At 39.3% G+C, this 26,183-nt stretch overlaps 1 protein-coding gene across 12 annotated transcripts in view; it reads right to left on the reverse strand.

Moving 5' to 3' along the window:
- Positions 1-26,183, reverse strand: part of RYR2 (ryanodine receptor 2) — a 784,407-nt gene that overhangs the window by 312,638 nt on the left and 445,586 nt on the right. For all 12 annotated transcript variants that reach the window (XM_032242431.1, XM_032242430.1, XM_032242419.1 and 9 more), the window contains 5 exons: positions 22,823-23,064; positions 18,645-18,837; positions 16,126-16,342; positions 13,245-13,349; positions 8,601-8,704 (listed from right to left, as the gene is read on the reverse strand). In XM_032242431.1, coding sequence (XP_032098322.1) covers positions 8,601-8,704; positions 13,245-13,349; positions 16,126-16,342; positions 18,645-18,837; positions 22,823-23,064 — 861 coding nt within the window. The remainder of the gene's footprint in view (positions 1-8,600; positions 8,705-13,244; positions 13,350-16,125; positions 16,343-18,644; positions 18,838-22,822; positions 23,065-26,183) is intronic.

A 26,183-nucleotide genomic window follows, 5' to 3' on the forward strand; every position in this document is an offset into this window, starting at 1 on the left:
CCCAGTGCAAGCTACCTAGAAAAGCATGAATTCAACTCACATGGACAGTGAATAGAATAGACCATATGTGCATAAAGATGTAAGTCTATAAATATTTATTGAGTCACCACCATATCTAAGGTATTCTGTAGTACACTAGTCCCTCCTTATAAATGGCTGATATGTTCCAGGACCCCCAGTGGATGCCTGAAACCACAGATAGTACCAAACCCTATACTTTTCCCTGTCCATCATACGATGATACAAACTAAAATTTTACATGTAAATTAGACACCGTAAGGGATTAAAAAAAGTAACTAATTGAAAATAGAATGATCATAACAATATATTGCTCACGATTTCACAGACAGAATTATTGCTTTTGTAGATCTTAGCAACTTCACTATACAGTTTTGTTTTTTGTTTTTTTTTTTTTTTTTTTTTGAGATGGAGTTTTGCTCTTGTTGCCCAGGCTGGAGGGCAATGGCACAATCTCAGCTCACTGCAACCTCCACCTCCCAAGTTCAAGCTATTCTCCTGCCTCAGCCTCCCAGGTAGCTGTGATTACAGACATGCTCCACCATAGCCGGCTAATTTCATATTTTTTGTAGAGATGGGGTTTCTCCAAGTTGGTCAGGCTTGTCTCGAACTCCCGACCTTGGGTGATCTACCCACCTCGGCCTCCCAAAGTGTGGGGATTATAGGCGTGAGCCACCACGCCTGGTAGTATACAGTGTTTTTCTTCCCTTATTGAGAATATTCGCCTTTTCACTTAAAAGAAGCACTTTATGGCTCCTCTTTGACATATTCAAATTGCCAGCATCATTAATTTTGTGCTTTGGGGCCATTATTAAGCAAAATAAGGGTTACTTGAACGAAAGCACTACAATGCCATGACAGCCGGTCTAATAACCAAGATGGTTACTAAGTGACTAACAGATGGGTAGCCTATCCAGTATGCACCAGAGAGACAAAGAGATGATTCACATGCTGGGCAGGAAAAAGTAGCAGGATGTGAGAGTTCATCGCACTGCTCAGAATGGCGGGCAATCTAAAACTTATGCGTTGTTTCCAAAATTTTCCATTGGATATTTTCAGGAGGACTACTGCACATGTTTCTGTTGACAGTGTTTATAGTCTGATGAGAGAAAAGACGATGAGTGAAGAATTATAATAAAACCAAGTAGGGTTCCAAGTTTTAAAAAGTTGCATGTTTTAAAAGCGTCTTTAAGATATTCCAAGAATAATAATTAAAAATTTCAAAGATGAAGGTATGTGGGAATGAAGGGTAACGAGATGAGGAGGCAAATATTCCAGGTTGGCTAACAAGATAGACAACCTACAGAAGCAGAAGATTGTGGGTATATGTGGCAGGGGCAGAGAAGAGCTGACTGGAGTATAAGATCTGACCACGAACTCCAGGTTAACGGTAAAAAGAAATACTGGAGCAAGTTTGGGGTGCACTATATACTTCATAAATATTTCTTATTATGTGTGATGGCTAATTTTGTATATCAACGTGGCGGAGGCATAATGCCAAGATATTTAGTCAAACATTATTCCAGATGTTTCTGTGAAACTATTTTTGGATGAGGTTAACATTGGTACACTTTAAGTTCATATGGAACCAAAAAAGATTCCGAATAGCCAAAGCAATCCTAAGCAAAAAGAACAAATCCAGAGGCATCACATTGCCTGACTTATATATAAGGACATAGTAATTATAACAGCATGGTAATGGTACAAAATTAGACACATAGAACAATGGAATGGAATACAAAACCCAGAAATAAGGTCATACACCTACAATCAACTGATCATTGACAAAGTTAACAAAAATAAACATTGGAGAAAGGACAACCTCTTCAATAAATGGTGCTGGAAAAAATGACTATGCATATGCAGAAGAATGAAACTGCACCTCTATCTCTCACCATGTGCAAAAATTAACTCAAGATAGATTAAAGATGTAAATGTAAGACTCAGAAGAAAACCTAAGAAAAAAAACTCTTCTGGACATTGGCCTAGGCAGTTTATGATGAAGATCCCAAAAGCAAATGCATCAAAAACAAAAATAGACAAATGCAACTTAATTAAACTAAAAAGCATCTGCACAGCAAAAGAATCTATAGAGTAAACAGAAAACCTAAGGAATAGGAGAAAATATCTGAAAATTATACCCCCAACAAAAGACTAATATCCAGAATCCACACAGAACTTAAACTCAAGAAGAAGCAGCAAACACTGATACTTTGGCAAATTAAAGCACCGCATTTAACTTAAAAGCAATGAAAAGCCATTAAGGGATTTTATTTTATTTTATTATTTATTTGTTTAATTTATTATTATTTTTTTTTTGAGATACAGTCTCACTGTGTCACCAGGCTGAAGTGCAGTGGCATGATCTCAGCTCACTGCAACCTCTGCCTCCTGGGTTCAACTGATTCTCCTGCCTTGGCCTTCCAAGCAGCTGGGATTAGCAGCACCCACCCTGATAAATGGCCAATTTTTGTAATTTTAGTAGAGACAGGGTTTCACATTGTTGGCCAGGCTGGTCTTGAACTCCTGACCTCAGATGATCCGCCTCCTCCCAAAGTGTTGAAATTATAGGCGTGAGCTACTGTGGCTCCATTAAGGGATTTTAAATAGAAAGACTGACATGGTTGCCTTGATGTTTGAAAAAATCGATAGAGGTGCTGTTGCAATCTGTTTGCTAGTATTTTTGTTGAGGATTGTTGTGTCTAGGTTAATCAGGGATACTGGTCTGTAGTTTTCTTTTTTTGTTGTGTCTTTGCCTGGTTTTGGTACGAAGGTGATACTGGCTTCATAGATCGGTTAGGGAGAATTCCCTCCTCCTTTATATTTTTTGGAAAAGTTTCAGAAGGATTGGTATTAGTTCTTTGTTTGTTAAGTATAATTCATCTGTAAATCCATCTGATCTGGGCTTTTCATTGTTGGGACACTTTTTATTACTGATTAAATCTTTTTTTTTCAAAGTCTCACTCTGTTGCCTGGTCTGGAGTGCAGTGGCACAATTCCAGCTCACTGCAACCTCTATCCCCAAGGTTCAAGCAATTCTCCTGCCTCAGCCTCCTAAGTAGCTTGGATTATTGGTGTGTGCCACCATACCCAGATAATTTTTGTATTTTTAGTAGAGTTGGGGTTTCACCATGGTGGCCAGGCTGGTCTGAAACTTCTGACCTCAAGCGATCTGCCTGCCTCGGCCTCCCAAAGTGCTGGATTACAGGAATGAGCCACCATGCCTGGCCACTGATTCAATTTTGCTACTTGTTATTACTCTGTTCAGGTTTTCAGTTTCTTCCTGGTTCAGTCTTGGGAGGGAGGCTGCATGTGTTCAGGAATTAAGTGGGTTTTATATCAGGAACACAAGGATGGTTCAACATATGCAAATCAATAAACGTGATACATCGCATAAACAGAACCAACAACAAACACCATAAGAGCATCTCAGTAGATGCAGAAAAAGCATTTGATGAAATTCAGCATCACTTCATAATAAGAACTCTCAATAAACAAATGATAAAAGGAACATACCTCAAAATAACAAAGACCATATACAACAAATCCACAGCTAACATCATACTGAATGGGGAACGTTGAAAGCACTCCCTCTAAGAACTGGAACAAAACAAGGAGGTTTACTTTTACCACTCCTATTCATCACAGTACTGGAAGACTAGCCAGAGCAACCAGGCAGTGGAAAGAAATAAATGGCATCTAAACTGGAAAAGATTAAGTCTAATTATCCTTATTTGCTGATGATTTGATCTTAATGTCAAACAAAACCTAAAGATGCCACAAAAGACTCTTATTTGATAAATGAATTCAGTAAAGTTGTAGTATACAAAATCAATGTACAAAAATTGGTAGCATACCTATAGACCAATAACAATCTAGCTAAGAAATCAAGAAGGCAATCCTATTTACAATATCCACATAAAATTAAAATATATTTAACTCAGGAGATGAAAGATTTCTACAAAGGAAACTACAAAACACTGATGAAAGAAATTATAGATGATGCAAACAGAAAAACATCCCATGATCATGAATCCAAAGAATTAATATTGTTAAAATGATCATACTGCCCAAAGCAATCCACAAATTCAATGCAACGCCTATCAAAATACTAGTGTAAGCTGGGTACAGTGGCTCACATCTGTAATCTCCATGTCTACTCAAAATACACAAAATTAGCCAAGGGTGGTTGCGGGTGCCTGTAATCCCAGCTACTTGGGAGGCTGAGGCAGGAGAATTGCTTGAACCCACCAGGCGGATGTTGCAGTGAGCCGAGATGGCACCATTGTACTCCAGCCCAGGGAACAGTGCGAGACTCTGTTCAAAAAAAAAAGAAAAGAAAAAAAAAAAAAAAAAAAAAAAAAAAAACCAATGTCATTCTATCATTATTCACAGGATTAGGGGAAAACAATCCTAAAATCCTGAGGGGGAAAAAAAGAAGGCATCATATTACCTGACTTCAAATTCTATTATAAGGCTATAGTAATCAACACAGCATGGTACTGGTATAAAAACAAATAGATCAACGGAACAGAACAGAGAACCCTGAAATAAAGCTACATCTTCACAGCCGTATTTGTTGGCTTTGACAAAGCCAACAAGAACATACATTTGAGAAAGAACACACTCTTCAATAAATGTTGCTGGGAAAACCAGATGACCACATGCACAAGAGTAAAACTGGACCCCTATCTCTCACCACATACAAAAATCAACTCAAGAATGGTTAAGACTTAAGACCCAAAATTATAAAACATACTAGAAGAAAACCTAGAGAACACTCTTCTGAACATTGGTCTAGGCAAAGAATTTATGACTAAGACCTCAAAAACTCAGGCAACAAAAACAGAAATAGACAAACAAGACTTGTTAAAACTAATAAGCTTCTGCACAGTGAAAGAAAGAATCAACAGAGTGAAGAGATTACCTGCAGAATGCAAGAAAATATTTGCAAACACTTCATCTGACATCAAATTACTCATTCACCCAGAATATGCAAGAAACAAACAACTCAACAACAAGAAAAACATCAAATAGTCTTACTAAAAAGTGGGCAAAAGACATGAATAGACATTTTTCAAAAGAAGACATACAAATGGCTAACAGATATATGAGAAAATGCTGAACATCACTAATCATCAGAGAAATGCAAACTAAAACCACAATGAGGTATCATCCTACACCAGTCAGAATGGCTATCATTAAAAAAGAAACAAAAAAACAGATGGCGAGGATGCAGAGAAAAGGGAGCTCTTATGCACTATTGGTGGGAATGTAGATTAGTGCAGTCTCTATTAAAAAATAGCATAGAAATGTATCAAGGAGCTAAAAATAAGACTACCATTCAATCCAGCAATCCTACTATTAGATATCTGCCCAAAGGAAAATAAATTGATATATCAAAAAGACACCTGCACTTGTATGTTTATTGTGGCACTATTCACATCAGCAAAGATAACAGAAGAAACTAAGTGTCCATCAATAGATGAATGGATAAAGAAAATGTGGTATATACACATAATGGAATATTATTCATCTGTAAAGAAGAATGAAATCATGTCTTTTGTAACAACCTGATTAGAACTGGGGATTATTATCTTAACTGAAATAAGCTAGACCCAGAAAGGCAATACCTGTGTTCTCACTCATAAGTAGCTGTTAAAAAATGTGTATACATGGACAGAGAGAGTAGAATTATAGATAATGGAGACTTGGAAGAGTGAGGGGATTGGAAGGGAGTAGATGATGAGAAATTACTTAATGGGTACAATATACATTAACTGAGTGTTGGAGAAGGAGAGGAAAAAGGAGACGGAGAGGGAAATTAGGGAGAAGGAGAAGGAGGAGAGGGAGAAGGAGAGGGACAAGGAGAAGGAGAGGGAGAGGGAGATTAGGAACAGGAGGGAGAAGGAGAAGGAGGAGAAGAAGGGAAAGTAAGGGAAGGGAAGGGGAGGGGGACGGGGTTGGGGGGAGAGGAGGCAACAGAGGTATGAGAAACCAGCTTGCTCCCTTGCTCCGCCTCTCCCCTTATCTGTTATTTGTCTCCCTTCCATATTGCTTTCCTCTCCATTCCTATGTCCTGGGTCCCTCCTGTTCCTCCCACCCTTTGCCACATACATGTACAAGCACAGTACATCACCTAAAAATAATTTTCAGGAAAAATACTTTGCTAGGAGAAAAACATCGTATCATTGTAGTGTCACTATATTTTTGTTAACTTCCAAAGAAATAAATTCTATGAAAGTGTATTATATGTTGATTAAAATCCTTCTATCAATTATTTCTAAAATGTGAGCTGTTTATTCCGAAATTAAGATCTGGAATTTGGAAAATAATGCAAACTAAACCAGAAACTGAACGTTTGGTAACACTGATCACATGAAGGGCGTCTGGCAGGCATGCTCTGCCAAGCGGTGCTGTTCTGAGAGTGTCACGATTTTACAGTGCTGTAGGGAACCCAGATGAAAATGCAAGTCTAAAGTAAGTTGTCATTGTCAACAATTTACATAAGAAAACAAATCACAGACACAGCATCCAAAATTTACATTTGATTAAAACACTCCTCAACCCAAAATAAGGGATATTCTGGAGTAATTTCTTGCTTATTTGTTATTTAGAACTTCTAAAGATTTAAACAAATGAAGCTGTTCATCCTTCCCATGATATATTTATTAAACAAACAAACAAAAAACCTAGACTGTGCTTCCTCTGTCAGAAATACGGTGTTAAAGGCTTTATCAATACCCTATCAGCTAGTCCCTATAATAATTCCATGAAGCAAATGCATTATAATCCTAATTTTACTAAGGAGAAGAAAACCTAAGGTTCAGAGAAGTTGAGTGACACCAGCCATATTCCCTTGGTGGAACAAGCCCTTAAGCCCAGACGACCCAACTCCAGAGTCTACGTTCTTACCTACTCTGCTCTGGGGCCTGCCAACTAAATAAGTGAATAAAGGAAATATAGAACGAAAGTACTGTACCTACTCTAAACCACTGGAATTGGGGATGGCATAAATCTTAGAGAAGTATGGGTGTTTTCCCCTAATTTGATGTGTAAATCAATCAACCAATCAATAAATAAAAATCAGTCCATCATATAAACTAGCTATAAGAAAATCAACACTTTGGGAGGCCGAGGTGGGTGGATCATGAGATAAGGAGTTCAAGACAAGGCTGCCTACATGGTGAAACCCCATCTCTACCAAAAATACAAAAATTAGCCAGGCGAGGTGGCGCGCACCTGTAATCCCAGCTACTCAGGAGGCTGAGGCAGAAGAATCACTTGAACCCAGGAGGCAGAGGTTGCAGCGAGCTGAGGTCACACCACTGCACTCTAGCCTAGGCAACAGAGCAAGACTCCATCTCAAAAAAAAAGAAACAAAAGAGAAAATCAACAAAGAAGTGTGAAGAATTTGCTTGCGAAGAGGGTGATTTACATTCACCAGAGAGAATAAAACCACAGTAGGTGCCGTCTGAAGATGAACCAAACCAGCCACCAGCAGCTGGTAGGAATGACATTGGATTACATGTAACAGTCAAAGGCACAACATGCTGAATGCAAATACAGAGATTTCTACACTCCAGAATTTACTCTCTGCAATAGCTGGCTTAGCTGTCAATTGCTAAAATGATAGGGAATGCAATGCAAATTTAAATTATGTTAGACCATGACCTTTCAATAAAACATTTTGTTGTAAAAGATGAAGAAATAATGAGCTGCCATGAATTCCTAAGCTAAATATACAAACCTCATGTCAAGGGCACAAAGGAAGAACAGAGGTGCTGAATCCAAGCACTCAGGACACAGGGCTTATTATGCATTCCTTATTACAAGCAAACCTTGTCATTTTTAACCTTTGGGTTCTCAATTTACTTGATGTATATATGTTACTCTTTCTTTTAAGTTCCTAGTAGACCCTAAACTCACTCATGCCTAGCGTGTGTATTTCCATGATAATCTGCATCCTTGAGGATATAGAGTTAGGCATTACTTAACAATGGGGACATACTCTGAGAAATGGGTCCTTCAGCAATTTCATCATTATGTGAACATCACACAGTCTACCTGTCCAAACCTAGATCCTGGAGCCTGCTACACACCTAGGCTATACAACATAACTTATTGCTGCTAGGCTACAAACTTGTACATGTTACTTCACCAAATACTGAAGAGAACTGTACTTCAATGGCAAGTATTTGGGCATCTAAATAAAGACAAGATAATGCATTACACTAGGAAGTATGACAGCTATGCTGTCCTAAGCGATAGGAATTTGTCAGCTCTATTATAATCTCATGGCCACCATCATATATACAGTCCATCATTGAGTCAAATGCTGTTAGGCAGCTCATGACTCTGTATGTGAGCCCAAATTCTAGAATTTGAAATGAGGTTCAAATTTTATGTTCCAGGTCCCTGGTAAAATAATTTCAGTGGAAATAACTTTTTTACTATTCTTCACAAAAATCACTTCATAGCTGAATTAACATATAACATCAAGAGGTGGTTTTCTGTTTGTTTGTTTGTTGTCTGTTTCCAGGTAAGGCAGATAGGAAAATAGAAAAAGTTGGGAAACTCACTTCAGGGTCTCAAGTGACATTTGTAAGTTGTAATTGCGCTCCTGTTCAGGCAGCTTGGAGAACTCCACCAGGCATGGGTGCTGTCTCTTGTTGTCATCTCTAACCTGAAACAGGACAGGAAATTGACATAGAATCGTCTCCAGTGCCAGGCACTAGCAATGGAATTCGTGTGGTGGAAAGCAGAGGCGGAAGGCAAGAAGCAACACCCAGATCACCACCCCCGCAAACCTGCCTCCACAACCTCGCAGGTGCAGTGAGCATCTGAGGTCACTGGTAAAAGCTGGCATTATCCATGTTCCTTCCCTTCTGTTTGGCAGAGCTTCCACGAGCCCCCGCCATGCACGCTCCTACCCCAGATTCCACAGGCTCACTCACTCAGCTCCTGGCAGCATCTGTTTACATCTTACTTTCCTGGTGAGGTTTACCCTGCCCAGTTGCCTAATTAGGACAGTCTTCCTGCCCACCCTACTCTTTTTTTTTTTTTTGTCCACACGCCTTTTAACAGATTGGATTTATTGAATTATTGGGCTATTGTCTGTCTCCCTGAATTAGAAGATCAAAAATGCACACATTTTGGTCTCTTTTGTTCTTTGATGTGTTCCAAACACCTAAAACATGCCTGGTATGAGTAGGCGCTTGACACGTTTTATAAATTGAAATAAATTCTGTGTGAGAAGGGTGTGGTAATGACTTAGTTTTAATTCGTAGTAAATTTCCAGTGTAGAACCAAACTGATTGCAGGCATCAATTAATGACAGGACTGACAGACATACACACTTTGAGGTGGTTCTGGCTGTTCATTTTACCCCCTGCAAGTTACCTCCTGATCTCACAAATTACCCTATCACCTTCACAAAATCCATTAGCATCCTATGCAGGTAGTTTTTATATTAATCCTTGAAACTGTATATTAGCAATCACATTAAACTAAACGCAAGGTTTTAGGAATGAATTAATGAGAAAGATGTTCTCTCTCCTTGCATTCATAATTAGGTTTGTTATCTTCTCAGAGACCTAAATTGCATCGGCATTAATGCTGCGGCAGCACCCAGATAGCAGCCATATGCTGTCAGGGAGCAAATTACTTCATGGGCATCATTACCAGGTCCTATGAATGCCACATAACAAGGACACAAATATGAGTGAGATTTTTTGTTTTAAGTCTGCTACAGTCACCAAGTTAGAAATGATGTATTTATTCCTTTCTTTCCGGTCATCATTACAAATGAACAAGACTTGTATAGAAGCATATATTAGGTAGACTTATTTCATTGCATAACTCTGAAGATGAAATTGAGTTATGTAATTTAAACTCTCAATCTCTAACCCTACAAATGAAACACAAAGTGAACATTTGTAAAACGAATGTGCCTGAATCCGGAGATAATCTCCCCATTTAGGTCATCTCTACTTTGCCTCTACTCTCTATACCAGAGAATAACCAACACCACCATCTCCTCCAGTGTCTAAGCCAAACCAGCTATCTGCCCAGATTCCCTTCCTTCTCCTACTGTATCCCATACGTGAACACTGAAACATCTCCTGAAATCACATCTCTCCATTCCTGCTGCAGGGTTCTGAGTCACCTGTCACCTGGGGTCCCTGTGTCCTCTCCCGGTCCCTCTTCCTGACTCCAGGCTCTCTACTCTTCCACGTTCACAGCAGAGCTTCTTTCGAAAGCAGGCATAAGTCTGTCACCTCCCAGCTAAGCATTTTTCAATGCTCTTTAGTCCCCTACAGAATAAAATCACATTCTTCCCAAAGTCTTTTGTGACACACTTCCTTCCCAAATGGCCTGGCTTCCCACCTCTTCTAGTCTGCACCGCAAAAGAGGTGTCCTCTTGCAACACTGCACTACTGAAAGGTCATGGCAGATGTCCTGTCTCTTCTGCCTCTCACTTTTACACATGCCTGGTCCTCCTGCCTACCACACGGTCATGCGCTCTGATTGCCAGCCATCTTGGACCCATCCCTCAGCCTTGGACCAAATATTTACTTCCTCCTGGAAGCCTTGCCTGATTTCCCAGGAAAGAGCTAAATATTTCTTCTTTACTCTGTAATTGTTTGCCTAGCTATCATTCAATTAAACAGGAAAAGCCAAGAAGGCAAACACAACACCTTAAAAGTCAAGGTCTTTTCAAAATTGGGTCCCCAGTATTATACACCCCGGGCAAATAGTAGACATACAATCAATGTTAAAGGGAAAAATAAATGACAGATGGATCTGCCTTGTTATTCCATAAAATAGAGCCCTTGCACTATGCTCCTGGGAAATATATCCCAAAGAAACTATAACTTCTTCAAAAAAACAAACAAAAAATCCAGCATGCTGGGCAGCTAAGTATAAATTACTCCACCCAAAAAATACTTGAATACTTCAAAACATCATTTAAAATGTTAAAGAATTTATGAAATCAACATAGTAATAGGCACCTATCTTAGTCTAGAATAAGACAGATCGCAGGTCAAGGATTATAACTACTGCACACAAAGGAGTTTCAGGGAAGATCTTGGAAAAGCAGCAGGCTGCAAATCATACGTTAGATGAGAGAACATTTCCGGCACCAGGAAAGATGCAGATACTAATGCAACAGCAGCAGACCAAGGGGTTGGTGTCTCCCCAATAGGTACATCAAGCCCAGTGTTGCCTCAGTTGGCCTCAGACCCAGCAAAGGTTAACTTGGGTCAATTGTGAGCTTCCCGGCTCTGCGGTACCATATTATCTGTCAGTATCTGAAAACTCGAAGAGTGTTTTGAACATGACAGGAATAAGATGTATGGTATTACACACAACTAAATTTAACTGGAAGAATCAATGAGACCTTATATTTCAGTCAGTTCTTAAAGAAGAAACACACCTACGCTTCCTAAGGTTTCACTGCAAAACAAAATCATCTAGGTGAACTTACTGAGTTTGCAATAGAGATCGTCTTGGAAGCCCAGTAAAATATTTGCTATTACAATATGGGGTTCTGTTGTTTTACATTTTGTTTGTTTTTTATGTTAACTTTTTTTTAAATCTTCTTGGAGTCTAATTATTCCTATGTTTGAAACTTCTGCAGAACGTTACCTGTAATTCCTCTGGTGATTGATTACTTACGCACTTGTAGTTTCTCTGGTCCAACTGACTAATAGATAGTTCAGTCTTTTATTTGGCATTTATACATGTCCTTCAATTTTAAGAATTGATGAGGCCAGGCACACTTGTAATCCAGCCTGTAATCCCAGCAATTTGGGAGGCTGAGGCGGGCGGATTACCTGAGGCCAGGAGTTCGAAACCAACCTGGCCACATGGTGAAATCCTGTCTCTACTAAAAATACAAAATTAGTCTGTGTAGGTGCCTGTAATCCCAGCTACTTGGGAGGCTGAGGCAGGAGAATCACTTGAACCTGGGAGGTGGAGGTTGCAGTGAACCAAGACGCACCACTGCACTCCAGCCTGGGCAACAAGAGCGAAACTCCGTCCCCCCCCCCCCCAAAAAAAGAAAAAAGAACTGATGAATGTAGCACAAAACTAGGTACCCAAGTGTTTGCTGGTGTAACAAATGTCTATCATTTAGTTAATAAAAGCATCCCATTTTCTGGTCATGCTTCAGCAAGCCTTATAGTGACTTGCAGTCACTTTCTAAACTCTGTCTTAGAAAACCTTGATTCCAGCCTTGGAGCTGCTACTCACTAAGCTATGCGATGCCTGCCAAGGCATTTAACAACAGCAAGAACTATCTGCTAGGTCATCACAAGTACAACTGACTTAGTAACACAACCCAGTTCACTGTAATGACACTTTAACCTAATAATCTGTATGTCAGGATGCAAAACACTGAATAAATATATCAATGCTACTGAGTAGTGTGAAGTATCACATGATGCTACTACTAACATTAATAATAATTATTATTTAGAGCTCAATGCAATGAATTATGATGGGTCAATACATTAATTTCTATATTCAGTCAGGTATAAGAAAGTGTTACAGCCTTTGGGACACTTCGTATAATATCATTAAAATGAAGGTATTACCATGGTTTTGATGAAAATAAGTACATGATATATGCTAGGATTACACAGGAAGTTGTTTTAAATCTAAATTTTATTAAGTTGTAAACTAAGATATTCAGTAAAATATCACTTAGAAACACGTGCAATCATGATTTCTCAGTCTTCATTCTACCTGTGAACCAACCATTAACCACTGCCCGCAGATCTGCTTCCACACAGAAGTAGGATGAGAGAAAAGGAACGTTCAGCAAGGGATGTTTCTTATAAGAAATGCTGCCTTATTTCTTTCCATTTTCAGTTTTCACTTTCAATTTCACCGAGGGTTTTTTTAAGTGGCTTAAAAATCAATGCCTATTATCTGTATATGTTAACCTCGATTTGAAAATAGAACTTTCAGCCCAAAGACTGATAAGTTTCAATTGTCTGGGCAGCTAGACCATCCTTCAGTGAACCTGACAATAACAGCCGTCAGCCCCATTTACTATAATAATGTGGTAAAGCAAAACTGCACAAAAACTAATGTGTACGGGGAAAAAAATCCATCCAATTGATTGATGTCACCTCAGAGCAGGAAAAGGGAGAAAAAGCTATGTTTTCAGAAAGATGTATTAACAGAATCCAAAAATAAATTTCAAAATTACGTACCGGACCATACTGCCAGCCAAGCTCAATTTTATTCATAACCCAGAGCTCATGGATATTCTCTGCCAGTTTTTCTCTTATTCTTTCTAGATGAGGAGGTAACACGATCTAAAATTTACAGAAAGAAAAAGAAAAGACACATCGGAGACGAATGCAATAAGACGCGGTGCCCACAGTCTTCACTGCAAACTGAATGAAACTGCCTCATAAACCATTAAAATAATCATATAACAAAGTTCTATGCCATCTATTTCATGCCATTCTTTAAATAAATTTGCGGGCTTTTTTTTTTTTTTTTTGACAACTTAGGTTTCCAAATCAATTTATGAGCCACAAAAAAAATTGGAGTATTGGTGGGGACAACCGAAAGATGTTTAATGGACATGGAGCAACTACCAAAGAATGCGTTATTTAAAATGAGAAACCACCCCAAAGCTCTTACACCCACCGGGCCAGCATTCATAAGCCAAGGTAAAGACAACCCAGTGCCCACATTATAATCCATTGGATCTTTGAGCAGGTAAATGTCTGACTGCAGTGATTGATGTCTTCCCCTACTCTGTTATTGTTAGTGGTTTCTAAATATAAGCCTCACAGAAATGAAAAAAAAATCTTTACATGTCACCATTGAAAGGAAGAGCTGTAATGTTCATAGAGAACATCTGGTAAGAGATGGATGGGTTGTTTACATCTTGATAAAGCACTTCTGTGTGACCCCACAGCTCATCCCGCAACACACAGAGTGGGCAAGTAACCCCAGTGCCCAATGACGAGGTGTCATTTCCATGAGAAGCAGGTGATGAGTGTTTCCTTTCCCTGATGAAGGTTATCTGGGTCTCAGGTAATCCTTAAGGTTCTACAATGACATAATCTAATTGTCCATTTCTAGCCTCCCAAATCTTTTTTCCTATAAACTTAGGTACCATTATACGTATCCTCCCACGTTTTAGCAGTGGGCAATGCAGACTGAATTTTGGCCATGAACAACATTGGCATGTTCATTTTAACAACATGATATATAAAAGGGGCACAAGAAATTGGATTCAAGGAACTGAACATCTGATTGCTAAGCAAGCGAAGCTTCTGAGGCATGGTAGTCATTCAACTTCAGACTTCAGAAACAATGTCTTTGCTCTTTAAAAACTAATAAACCAACTTTCAGTATCTAACCAACCTCACTGAAGCTACTTCACCATCAACATAAATCAATATTTAATTTATTGCCAACTTCGGAACTCCATTACATATATGAAACAGAAAAAGGGGAATAATGGCTGACATTTGCTGGGTGCCTATTTGCCAAGTAATATGGTGTCTATTAACTATGGAAACGTATTCTCAGCATCCCAATAAACAAGGTAAACAGCTCCCCCAAGGGAAGAGTAGGCACTTGATGCCAGGCATTTTGACTCTAGAGCTGATGATATTAATCTATCCGCAAGATAAGGTCAGTTAATATTTTCTACGTAATTGTATCGAAGGAGGAAATCATTAAAAACTCCTATTTCCTATACAGTATCCTCATCTTTCTCTATATTCTCCTTAGATTCTCATTGGAGTGCAAACTCTATTGTGAACTGTGCCTGTGAGGGATCTTGGCTGTGCACTCCTTTTGAGAATCTAATGCCTGATGATCTGAGGTGGAACAGTTTCGTCTGGAAACTGTAACCACCTTCAACCCCAGCCCACTGTTTCACTGAAAAATTGCCTTCCAGGATACCAGTGCCTAGTGTCAAAAAGGTTAGGAACTTAACAAGTACACTCAAAAATCAGTGTGTGCCACATCTATATGATGTTACTGCAAGTGCAGTAATTACCCCAGAGATGAAATCATCTTAGCAGTATTATACCTTCAAATTTCTTTTATGATTTTCATCACTAAGTTCTATCCGTTGCTATTATTGACTATTTTTAAAAGTATAATATGCACTTTATAAACTGAGTAATATTAATTATTTTTTAAATAAAACTTTAAAGACAACCCTGAACAGTGTTTTTAACATTTCAGGTTGTAATCTGTTAGTACATTAGAGAATCAGTTTATTGGGTTGGGAAAACTTCTTTTTTTTTTTTTTTTTTTTTTTTTTTTTGAAAGTCTTTCTCTATCGCCAGGCTGGAGTGCAGTGGTGCAATCCTGGTTCACTGCAACTTCCGTTTTCCAGTTTCAAGCAATTCTCCTGCCTCAGCCTCCTGAATAGCTGAGACTACAGGCACACACCACCACGCCTGGCTAATTATTTTGTACTTTCAGTAGAGACGGGGTTTCACCATGTTGGCCAGGATGGTCTCGATCTCGACCTCATGATCCACCCACCTCGGCCTCCCAAAGTGCTGGGATTACAGGCGTGAGCCACCGTGCCCGGCCGGGAAAACTTCTTAAAACATAAAACAGAGGCTGGGTGTGGTGGCTAATGCCTGTAACCCCAGAACTTTGAAAGGCCAAAGTGGGTGGATCACCTGAGGTCAGGAGTTCGAGACCAACCTGGCCAATGTGATGAATTCCCATCTCTACTAAAAATACAAAAATTAGCCGGGCATGGCGGCCGACTCCTGTAATCCCAGCTACTTGAGAAAGGAGAATCGCTGGAACCCAGAAGGCAGAGGTTGCAGTGAGCCAAGATTGCACCACTGCACTCCATCCAGCCTGGGCAACAGAGTGAGACTCCATCTCAAAAAAACAAATTGACAACAACAACAACAAAAACCATAGAATACAACAGAAAATGAGTGGAAATGGTAAAGGTAAGTATTATTTTATGAGACTTGTTTCAGTCCTACATGTCAATTGCACAATTGTATTACTGTGAAAGGCATTCCTATGGGTTGTGGTCCAAGTGTGAAAGCCGTGTCAGAATGGCTCAATACAAACGATTGATCTTGGTACCTGGCTGGTATCCACAGGGATCGGTGTGAAGGCAGCTTGTGTCAGGGAAACCGTGGGGCCCAGCAGGTCGCGTGTGTAAGTTCGTTCTTGCTTGTACTCTCGGCTGTGTTCTACTTTCAACTTTTCTTTTGGCAGAACAGCTTCATAACAAGGCGCATACCCAGGTGGAGGAAGAAATTTGAATTCTCCATGTCGCCCCCCAAGCAGAAAGCGTACCCTAAAAAGGATGCATGTTACAGTCAATTTTATCTCTGGTGTACATTGAAGTTTTCTACTTAACAAACCATTAGGAAAAAATTCTTAGTATAAAAGTAATTTTATCAGAAGCCACATTTGCTCCTAAGTACCAGCATAATGTGATCACCTTAGAATTCAAGGACCTCTAATTATAAAAGGTAAAACATGAGGACATCATAGTCATCAGGAGAGAAAACCAGCTTCAGTTAATTAATGGGTCAGTGATGACATCCCCCACTAGAGAAATAATGAAAGGCACATGCACCACATTCTTACGGGAATGAAGTGCATGTCCATAATAACTGGTCACTTAATGTCCCAAAGTGCCCAAGTCATCAACAGATAAAGACCTGATCTAAATATCTACATGCTTAATATTACCAGACTTCACAGGAATGAGAAAAAAACAGTCACTTTGCAATGTCCAATTTCCTAATGAGATTCTCTTAAGCAGGGGTCCCCAGCCCCCAGACCGTGATGGGTTCCAGTCTGTGGACTGTTGGGAACCAGGCTGCACAGAAGGGGGTGAGCTGTGTGGGCAAGCTAGCATTACTGCCTGAGCTCTGCCTCTTGTCAGATCAGCAGTGGCCTTAGATTCTCATAGGAGTGCAAACACTATTGTGAACTGTGCCTGTGAAGGATCTAGGTTGCCCACTCCTTATGAGAATCTAACTAATGCTGATGATCTATCTGAGCTGGAACAGTTTCATCCTGAAACCTTCCCCACCTTCAACCCTGGTCCCGGCCCATGGAAAAATCGTCTTCCATGAAACCAGTGCCTAGGGCCAAAAAGACTGGGGACTGCCGCTTTAAAGGAGATTCAGAGGTCACTTCAACTTGAAGAAAGCAGGTAACCTTATTGCTTATTGTTTATCAATTTCAACAACAACAAAAAAGAACTTACTAAAATGTTTTATACAGTCTGCTCATTTAAGCAAACCTATTTTAGTCTGAGTTCCTTGGAACAACGCTTTTTGAAACAGTTAAGTGATACTCTAGGGCTCTTGGGTTTACAAAAATAAATTTAAATTTTTCATTTTCCTTGTAATTATTTTTTTGGGGGGTCAAGGTCTCTGTTATTCAGGTGGGGGTACAGTGTCACAGTCACAGGTTACTGCAGCCTCTATCTCCTGGGTTCAAGTGATCCTCCCAACTCAGCCTCCCAAGTGGCTAAGACTACAGGCATATAACACTAGGTGCCAATTAAAAAAAAAAAAAAAAAACCTTTCACAGAGATAGGGTCTCACTGTGTTTAACAAGCTGGTCAGAAACTCCTGGCTTCCAGCAATCCTTGTACCTCGGCCTCCCAAAGCGCTGGGATTACAGGGGCAAGCTACCGCACCTGGCCATAATTCTTTTTCTAATTTGTGTATCAGGTCTAGTCCAAAAATAAATAAACAAAAGCAAAGAAAAGTGAAGAAAAATGAAAATGTTAAAACATTCCAGAAGCTTGTAGAAACATAATTTGTATAAATACATCAAAAAAAAAAAAAAAGTAACTGGTACAGGGATAGTTAATAGTTCATGATTACTCTGTTCCTTCTTCAATAGGATGCGTTATAACTAGGAATTATTCCTGGGAGAATTGTAACTAAAATAAAGTGAGTCATTCAAAGTGTACAGGTGTGTGTGTGTGTGTGTGTGTGTAAAAGTAAATGACAGAGTAGTTACCTATAACACACCACATTTATTAAGGTTTTATTTGCAGAACTACAATGGATTATCATTTTAATTTCTTTCCTTCTGGTAATAGCATAAAAGGAAAGAGTGTGAGGAAACGATCTTGGCGCAGTTGACCATGGGCAGAGAATAAAGAAATAAAAAGAATAAAGGTGGAGAGGAAACACTGAAGAAAGCCATCTGGGCCTCATCAACAAAAACAATGCTTAATTTCTGTTGAAATAAGGGGGTGTGCAATTGGGTGAGGAGCCATGGCTTAAAAAGGAAAATTAATGAAAATATAAGAAAATAAGCAATATTTTTTAAGCAGCCTTGCTCATTTCATCTAATTAAATGAACCAAAATAAAAATCTTGAAATAGTTCAGAAAATTTGAGGGAGACTGCCCACACTGGGATTCATACACAAAACATTCAGCCTTGCAAGTTGCCCTTCTTGGGTGAGCCTTACCTCTTCCTTCAAGGCACAGGCAAAAGGCACTGAGGACAGATGCCCAGGAGAGAGAAATAAGGATTAGAGAAGCAAGGCAGTGGCAGTGTAGAGTCTTCTGTGGAGGTATGAGAAAGGAGAAAGGAAAGAGACCAATAACATAGACATACTAACTTTATTCCTGCAGAGAAACTAACAACTGGAAAGAAGAGGCCATCGATGTTGAAATTCTCAAACATTCCTTGAACGGGTTGTCCATTAATTCGGAATGAGATGCTTGGGGCACTGAGATCTAAACAGCAACTGATGACATCATCCGTTCTTAACAGATGTTGGTTTGGTGAGCTTACAGTACGAGCAATACAACCTATTGGGGGAAAAAACATTAAGGAAGGTCATTTATTTTTTATCTCAGAGAATCGTCTTCAGAGCCAAAGTCAAAAGATTTGAATATGTAGTGACAAGCCAACGCATAACACCAGAAGGAATAAATCTTGAATGTAAACAGATGTTATATGTTATACCCTTTGTCAAAAAAAAAAAAATTATTTCAGGAGTCAGACTGCTATCTATGTTGGAAAATGGACCTTCTGATACACAGAAATTTCTGCAAGTAGATAAATGGCAACTGATGCGGAAATTACCTAAGAGCAGATTATGTAATGATATCAAAGGAACATCTCCAGGGACTTCAAATAGATACCTTACCATCTACTACTTGTAAGACCATAACCAAATTACTTAACCTATCTTAATTTTGAGGTCTTATAAACAGAACACCAAATAGCCATCACCTTGTTTAATTATTCTGACGAATAATGTTTTACAAGTAACAGAAGCAGGCACAGCAGGTACTTCATGTCAGTCCCCTTTTCAAATGCGAAACTCCCTTTGTTCTATCAATTTAAAATAAAAATACATAAAGATAAGGAAAGCAGAAAACGTGATCATTCATTCCTGCGGTGCGTTGTTTATTATGAAATAGCTATAGGCCAAATGGTTTTTGTTTTACAATTACATTTATTTCACACAAGATCTTGGTTGGCTTCTTAAGTAAAGCAGGATATAACCGGGGGCATGAAAATGATATTTGATAAATGTTATTTCTTGCCCTGGCAAGACCAACCTATGGTCCAAGCCCATTCCTGATTCTAAGGACTCCTTTACGAATTAGTCCCAAGATCATCTGCTTCTCGTTGCACACTGGAAGAAGAGAAGGGAATGTCCTCCCAAACACGCATGCTCACAAACCTAATCAAATCCTTCAATGTGAGCAAAGACAAAAACAGACTGTGATACATGCTTTGTATTTTTAATAACTCTTTTTATTTCTAGCATGCCAATATCTTTACCAAGAACATATTTAACATGTCAGTAGTGAAGAAAACCTATTTTTTAAAATATGAAATCCCAGTAGTAGAGAATACTTATTTTTTAAAATGTGGACACTTCTTGTTTTACCAATATTCAAATCCATAGGTAATACATTTACCATCAAATGTCTCTTTCAGAATTCCCTGAATATAATAAAGGCAGCTTTTTAAAAGAATCATATAAAAGCAATACAGAGAAAGGTCTGGCTTCTTGTTTGTACCAAGATCTGTAGTGAATAGAAATGTTATTAAAAAGATATTTACTATAATCAAATATATTGCTCAGTTTGAGGGATATGATAGCTTCGTAGATCCTGTACTAGAAACCTGTACCCATCTTTCCTGTGCATTCCTCCACACTACTTCTGTATTTAAATTCTCTAAAAGCACCAAGATTTTTCAAGCTTTTGGTCCTTTTAGACACCTGCGACCTGGATTCCCAAAATCCAGTTCTGTATCGACAGAGAGTAAACGTGGCAACACCGCAACGTTTACATTGAAGAGAAGACTTTTGCTTTTGAGCCCAATCCTCGTTGCAAGAAATACTGCCACTCTCCAATTACGAAATGTTAAGTGGCAGAGAATGTGCTCTATCCTAGAAGTCACTGATAACTGATACTTTAAATTGTACATCAACCATTAAGAAAAGGAATAGGGGAATGACCCCCAAGAAGGTTATCTGTTACTACGAATTCAAGTTTTGAAACTCAGATTCCAACTAACTTAGATTTGTCTTTGTTGACTATGAATCTAAAATTAGCAAAGCATTTAATAGACCCCCAGTGGCTTAAGAGAAAACTTTTCAGCTACAGGCATGATATGGTGCGTATTTCCTTGCCATTTAAAAAAATAAATAAAATTTCAGGATGCTTTTCTCCTGAAATTCCACTGCCTACCATCCTTTCTGGTACATGTCCAAAGATTTACTAATTTTTTTGTTGTTGTTATTGTTCTATTTAACAGATACTTTGTAATAAAAGGCATAATGCATACAATTCAATTGCCTAAGAACCAGGTACTTTTAATGTATTGAAAGAAAATTTCAAATTGAATACAAAACAAAAATAGTAAAATACGTTATTATATGGATAGAGTAAGTGAAAGCAACTTGACATTGTTAATCAATTTTTTAAAATCTAATCTCTGTGTAATGAGAAAACAAGTTAACATATTTCATTTATTCATTTGAGTATTTATTTCCTGCAGAGCAATACTAGGAGCTAGAAGGCAAGGGTGATAATATCTAAAGGATTATAGATAAAACGTTTTATGAAATGGACATTAGCCCTATTTCGTGTTTAATAGGCCTTCTGAAGTTAAGGCTCTTTCTCTCTGGCTGGTCAGCAGGAAAATTTTTACTATGGGAACAAGGTACTGTGACTGTGGTCTGACTGGCACAGGTCACCTTTGTACAAAGCAGTCTACAGTCCTGTGAGGACGCCAACCACATTCCTCAGAGGTTAGACGAAATATGCAAAATACAGATTCAGGTTGGGCACAGTGGCTCACCTGTAATCCCAGCACTTTGGGAAGCCAAGGCGAGCAGATCACTTGAGGCCAGGAGTTCGAGACCAGCCTGGCCAACATGGTGAAACCCCCAACTCTACTAAAAAATACTAAAAAATTAGCCAGGCGTGGTGGTGCAAGCCTGTAGCCCTAGCTACTCAGGAGGTTGAGGCACGAGAATCACTTGAACCCAGGAGGCAGAGGCTGCAATGAGCCGAGACTGTTCCACTGCATTCCAGCCTGGGCAACAGAGCAAGACTCTGTCTCAAAATAAATAAATAAATAAAATACAAAAATTAAATTTAAAATTCACACAAAAAAACAAAATACAGCTTTATCTCTTCTAGACAACTGAGCTAATGGTACTCAGCGAAGAAACAATTCAGTGAGTATCATCGTTAAACACAACTACATGAAGTGCTTTTAGATATAAACTCATCACCATAAACTCTTAGGTTTAGTTCAATTTAATTCTTACTTTTCACAAACTCTTAGGTTTAGTTCAATCTAATTCTTACTTTTCACAAGCTATTAAGCCCATAAAGCATTCGTAAATGTCTATCATTTGTACTGAATAAGAGGTAAAGTTCAGCTTTATAACTTAAGGTAACTTTCTGTATTTTCTATATGCTAAATGATTTATAAACTATGCCAAGCTCATACTCGGACTAGATGCCAAATGCAGCCTTACTAATATAAGCATACATCTGCAGAATCCAGATGAATTTTAACACCTAAAAAAATCTGCATAATCAAGAGCTAAGCTTTTAATTGGAGCTAACCAAACTCCACTTCTTCATGAATCCAAGAAAAGTAGTATTATTTTTTAATACATAGTATTCATTTTTAATATATACTCAACCAGCAAAGCTAAGCGATGGTAGCTGGTGAAATGACCTATTGCTTTATTTTAATACTTCTGAAATACATTTGATACTTCTGAAACAAAGTGTCATTTGATTATGGACTGAGTCCTCATACTACACTTTACAAATGATTGATTTCCCACCATTATATTATCTAACAGAAGGCTGAACTTAGTCTATTTCTTCCCATTATTTTCCAAGGTTTGTTTTTTGTTCTTTTACTTTGGCAGCTAAAGCTTTGAACATACCAATTAAAGCAGAAAACTCACAAGCCTCTTGCAGTTCATTCATGCCTTCAAATGCACACTTTAAATACACAGTATTGTTCATAAGCAATACACTCTTATTTAAAATCTACTCTTTAAATACACAGCATTGTCATGAGCGAGGCAGTCCCTTGGAAACGTACTATAATTGTGTTTTCTTTTTCCCCTAGTGCAATACTGCTTTTTCCTCAACACTCTTACTCATCATCTCAGTGTTAAGTCTCTGACTAATACCCAACAGAAGTACCCAATGGAAGCAGCACCAATAGCTTTCAGAAATGCCCAGAAAGAGCAAAAGATCTCCTTCTAAAACACCATGACAGAAAATGGATAGCACCTACCTGACCAGAGATGAAGGCCATCGAATCCATAGGAGAAGAGGTCATCTCCAACACCATTTCCACCCCATTCTTCGCCCCCTCCAGGGTAAGGAGAATACCCTTCCGTGGAAGCCCAGCCCACTCGCAGGTGAGTTGCTTCAGCTGTCACAAAGGGCTCTGTGTGGTCCACCATCAATTCATAGTACCATTTCTTATATTGAGCAGAGCCTTCACTGACACCCAGAAAAATATTGGGTCTCATGCTTTAAAGAGACGGAAACAGCATGCATGTAAGAAAAGTTCAAACAAAACTTTCATTGTTTTCATTTACATCTCACAATTTTACTGTTTTATTTTACTTTACTGTTATTTAATTTTATTTATTATTCTTATTTTTTGAGATGGAGTCTCTCACTCTGTCACCAGGCTGGAGTGCAACGGCATGATCTTGGCTCACTGCAACCTCTACCTCCTGGATTCAAGTGATTCTCCTGCCTCAGCCTCCCGAGTAGCTGGGATTACAGGTATGTGCCACCATGCCCAGCTAATTTTTGTATTTTTAGTAGAGACGGGGTTTCACCATATTAGCCAGGATTGTCTTGATCTCTTGACCTCATAATCCACCCACCTCAGCCTCCCAAAGTGCTGGGATTACAGGCATGAGCCACCATGCCCAGCCCTATGTTTATTTTATTTTATTTGAGACAGGGTCTTTCTTTGTCACCTAGGCTGAAGGCCAGTGGTGCAATCATAGTTTACTGCAGCCACCATCTCCCAGGCTCAGGTAATCCTCCCATCTCAGCCTCCTGAGTAACTGGCACTAAAGGCGAGTGCCACCATGCCCAGCTAATTTTGTTTATTTTTATTTTTAGTAGAGACAAGGTCTTGCTATATTGCCCAGGCTGGTGTCAAACTCCTGAGGTCAAGTGATCCTCCTGCCTCGGCTTCCCAAGTGCTGGAATAACAGGCATAAGCCACTGTACCCAGCCACATCTCACTATTTTAAATATTGGTCATGCTTCTCTAAGATGCCAGCATATTAAACAGATATTTCCTTTATTACTAAAAAATTATTAAAACTGCAACTGAGGTAGTACACAGTGAAAGCCAGCTTCACTGTGGACATTCCATGAGCAGTTTTACTTCTGAAATTTCTTGGTGGTGTCATTCAAGGCACTAATGTTATTTGTCTTCATTTCTCTTCAGCAAGTTGTGTATCATTAATCGTATTTAAGTCACAAACAGAGACACTCACAGCAGACTTTTAGAATTAATGGAGTTATTAGGGATCCAGGACATGCAGAAATTTTCCTAAGCTAAGCTTTGTGCCACATGGGATATGGGGCTGAGGTAGGTGATGTTGTTTGTGAAGGAACCAAGGAGAGTAATCAGCTTTGTTGTTCATTATGCCTCACTGTGAACAGAAGAATTTTTAGTAAGTTGTATTTAATTCCATTTTAGGAGAGGACATATGCCCTATGGTAATAATAGGTAAAGATGGATGAAGGTCTAAGAACGTATTGCTCATGAACGGCAGGTCTGTTGTATAAAAAACCATGAAGGAAATCTTAATGCTGTAAAAAAAAAAAAAAAAACCTCAAAAACCAAAAAACAAAACAAACAAACAAAAAACAACACAGGCATTTGGACTCTGCTCAACAGAAGCAACATAATTTAATGTGGAGTTGACTGATTTTGAAAAGGAGCTCCTGAAAAGGAGCAGAGGAGAACTACCAGCTGTATCCATTGCCCTACAATTTCCATTTTTCCAGCACATTGTGGTTGGAAGTATAGTTGGAAGAGTCAGAGAGAAAATTTGAGCATCGTTTGCTAGCTGTGTGACCTGGCACTAGTTGTGAAACTGCTCATCCTCCATTTATCCTCCTGGGAAATGGGCTGGTAAGCATCTATAAATTGAAGCATGTTGTGAGAATTGAATAGTAGAATAAATGTCTATAAAGTCTTTGCCATAGGATGAATATACAATAAGTGCACATATAATATATATTTTAAAAACACATTGGCTGGGCACGGTGGCTTGTGCCTGTAATTCCAGCACTTTGGAAGGCCAAGGTGGGCACATCACGAGGTCAGGAGTTCAAGACTAGCCTGGTCAACATGGTGAAACCCCGACCCTACTAAAAATACAAAAATTAGCTGGGCGTGGTGGTATACCTGTAATCCCAGCTACTGGGGAGGCTGAGGCAGAAGAATGGCTTGAACCCAAGAGGCAGAGTTGTGGTGAGCAGAGATCGTGCCACTGCACTCCAGCTTGGGTAACCAAGCAAGAGTTGTATCTCAAAAACAAACAAACAAAAATCTCATATCATAGAAATACACAACAAACCCTGCATTTCTGTTTAAAACAAGTTGAAGGGCCGGGCGCGGTGGCTCACGCCTGTAATCCCAGCACTTTGGGAGGCTGAGGCGGGTGGATCACGAGGTCAAGAGATCGAGACCATCCTGGTCAGCATGGTGAAACCCCGTCTCTACTAAAAATACAAAAAATCAGCTGGGCATGGTGGCGCGTGCCTGTAATCCCAGCTACTCAGGAGGCTGAGGCAGGAGAATTGCCTGAACCCAGGAGGCGGAGGTTGCAGTGAGCCGAGATTGCGCCATTGCACTCCAGCCTGGGTAACAAGAGCGAAACTTCATCTCAAAAAAAAAAAAAAAAAAAAACAAGTTGAAGTAATCAGTATCTTCTGGCTTGCTGCTGGATACAGTGTGTCGATGTCACCACTATCACACACAGTATTTTGTCGATTGTAAGCAGTTATTTCTTATCATTTATTTATGTGTTCCAACAGAGGAAGTGATGGTTAATAGTGAGTGTCAACTTGATTGGGTTGAAGGATGCAAAGTATTGTTCCTGGGTGTGTCTGTGAGGGTGATGACAAAGGGGATTAACATTTGAGTCAGTGGAATGGAGAGGCAGACCCAACCTCAATCTGGTTGGCACCATCTAATCAGCCGCCAGCACAGCTGGAATAAAAGCAGGCAGAAGAATGTGGAAAGCCCAGACTGGCTGAGTCTTCTGGCCTGCATCTTTCTCCTGTGCTGGATGCTTCCTTCCCTTGAACATCTGACTCCAAGTTCTTCAGCTTTTGGACACTTGGGTTCACCAGTGCTTTGCCAGGGCTCTCGGACCCTCAGCCACAGACTGAAGGCAGCACTGTCGCTTCCTTACTTTTGAGGTTTTGGAACTGGGACTGGCTTCCTTGCTCCTCAGCTTGCAGATGGCCTATTGTGGGACTTCGCCTGGTGATCCTGTGGGTCAGTACTACTTAATAAACTCCCCTTCATATATACATCTATCCTATTTATCCTGTGCCTCTAGAGAACCTGGACTAACACAGGGGATAAGAAAGGCAGTGTGGCATGG

The sequence above is a fragment of the Sapajus apella genome, unplaced genomic scaffold, assembly GCF_009761245.1.
Source record: "Sapajus apella isolate SASKATOON/1434 unplaced genomic scaffold, GSC_monkey_1.0 scaffold49, whole genome shotgun sequence".
Classification (NCBI taxonomy): Eukaryota; Metazoa; Chordata; class Mammalia; order Primates; family Cebidae; genus Sapajus; species Sapajus apella.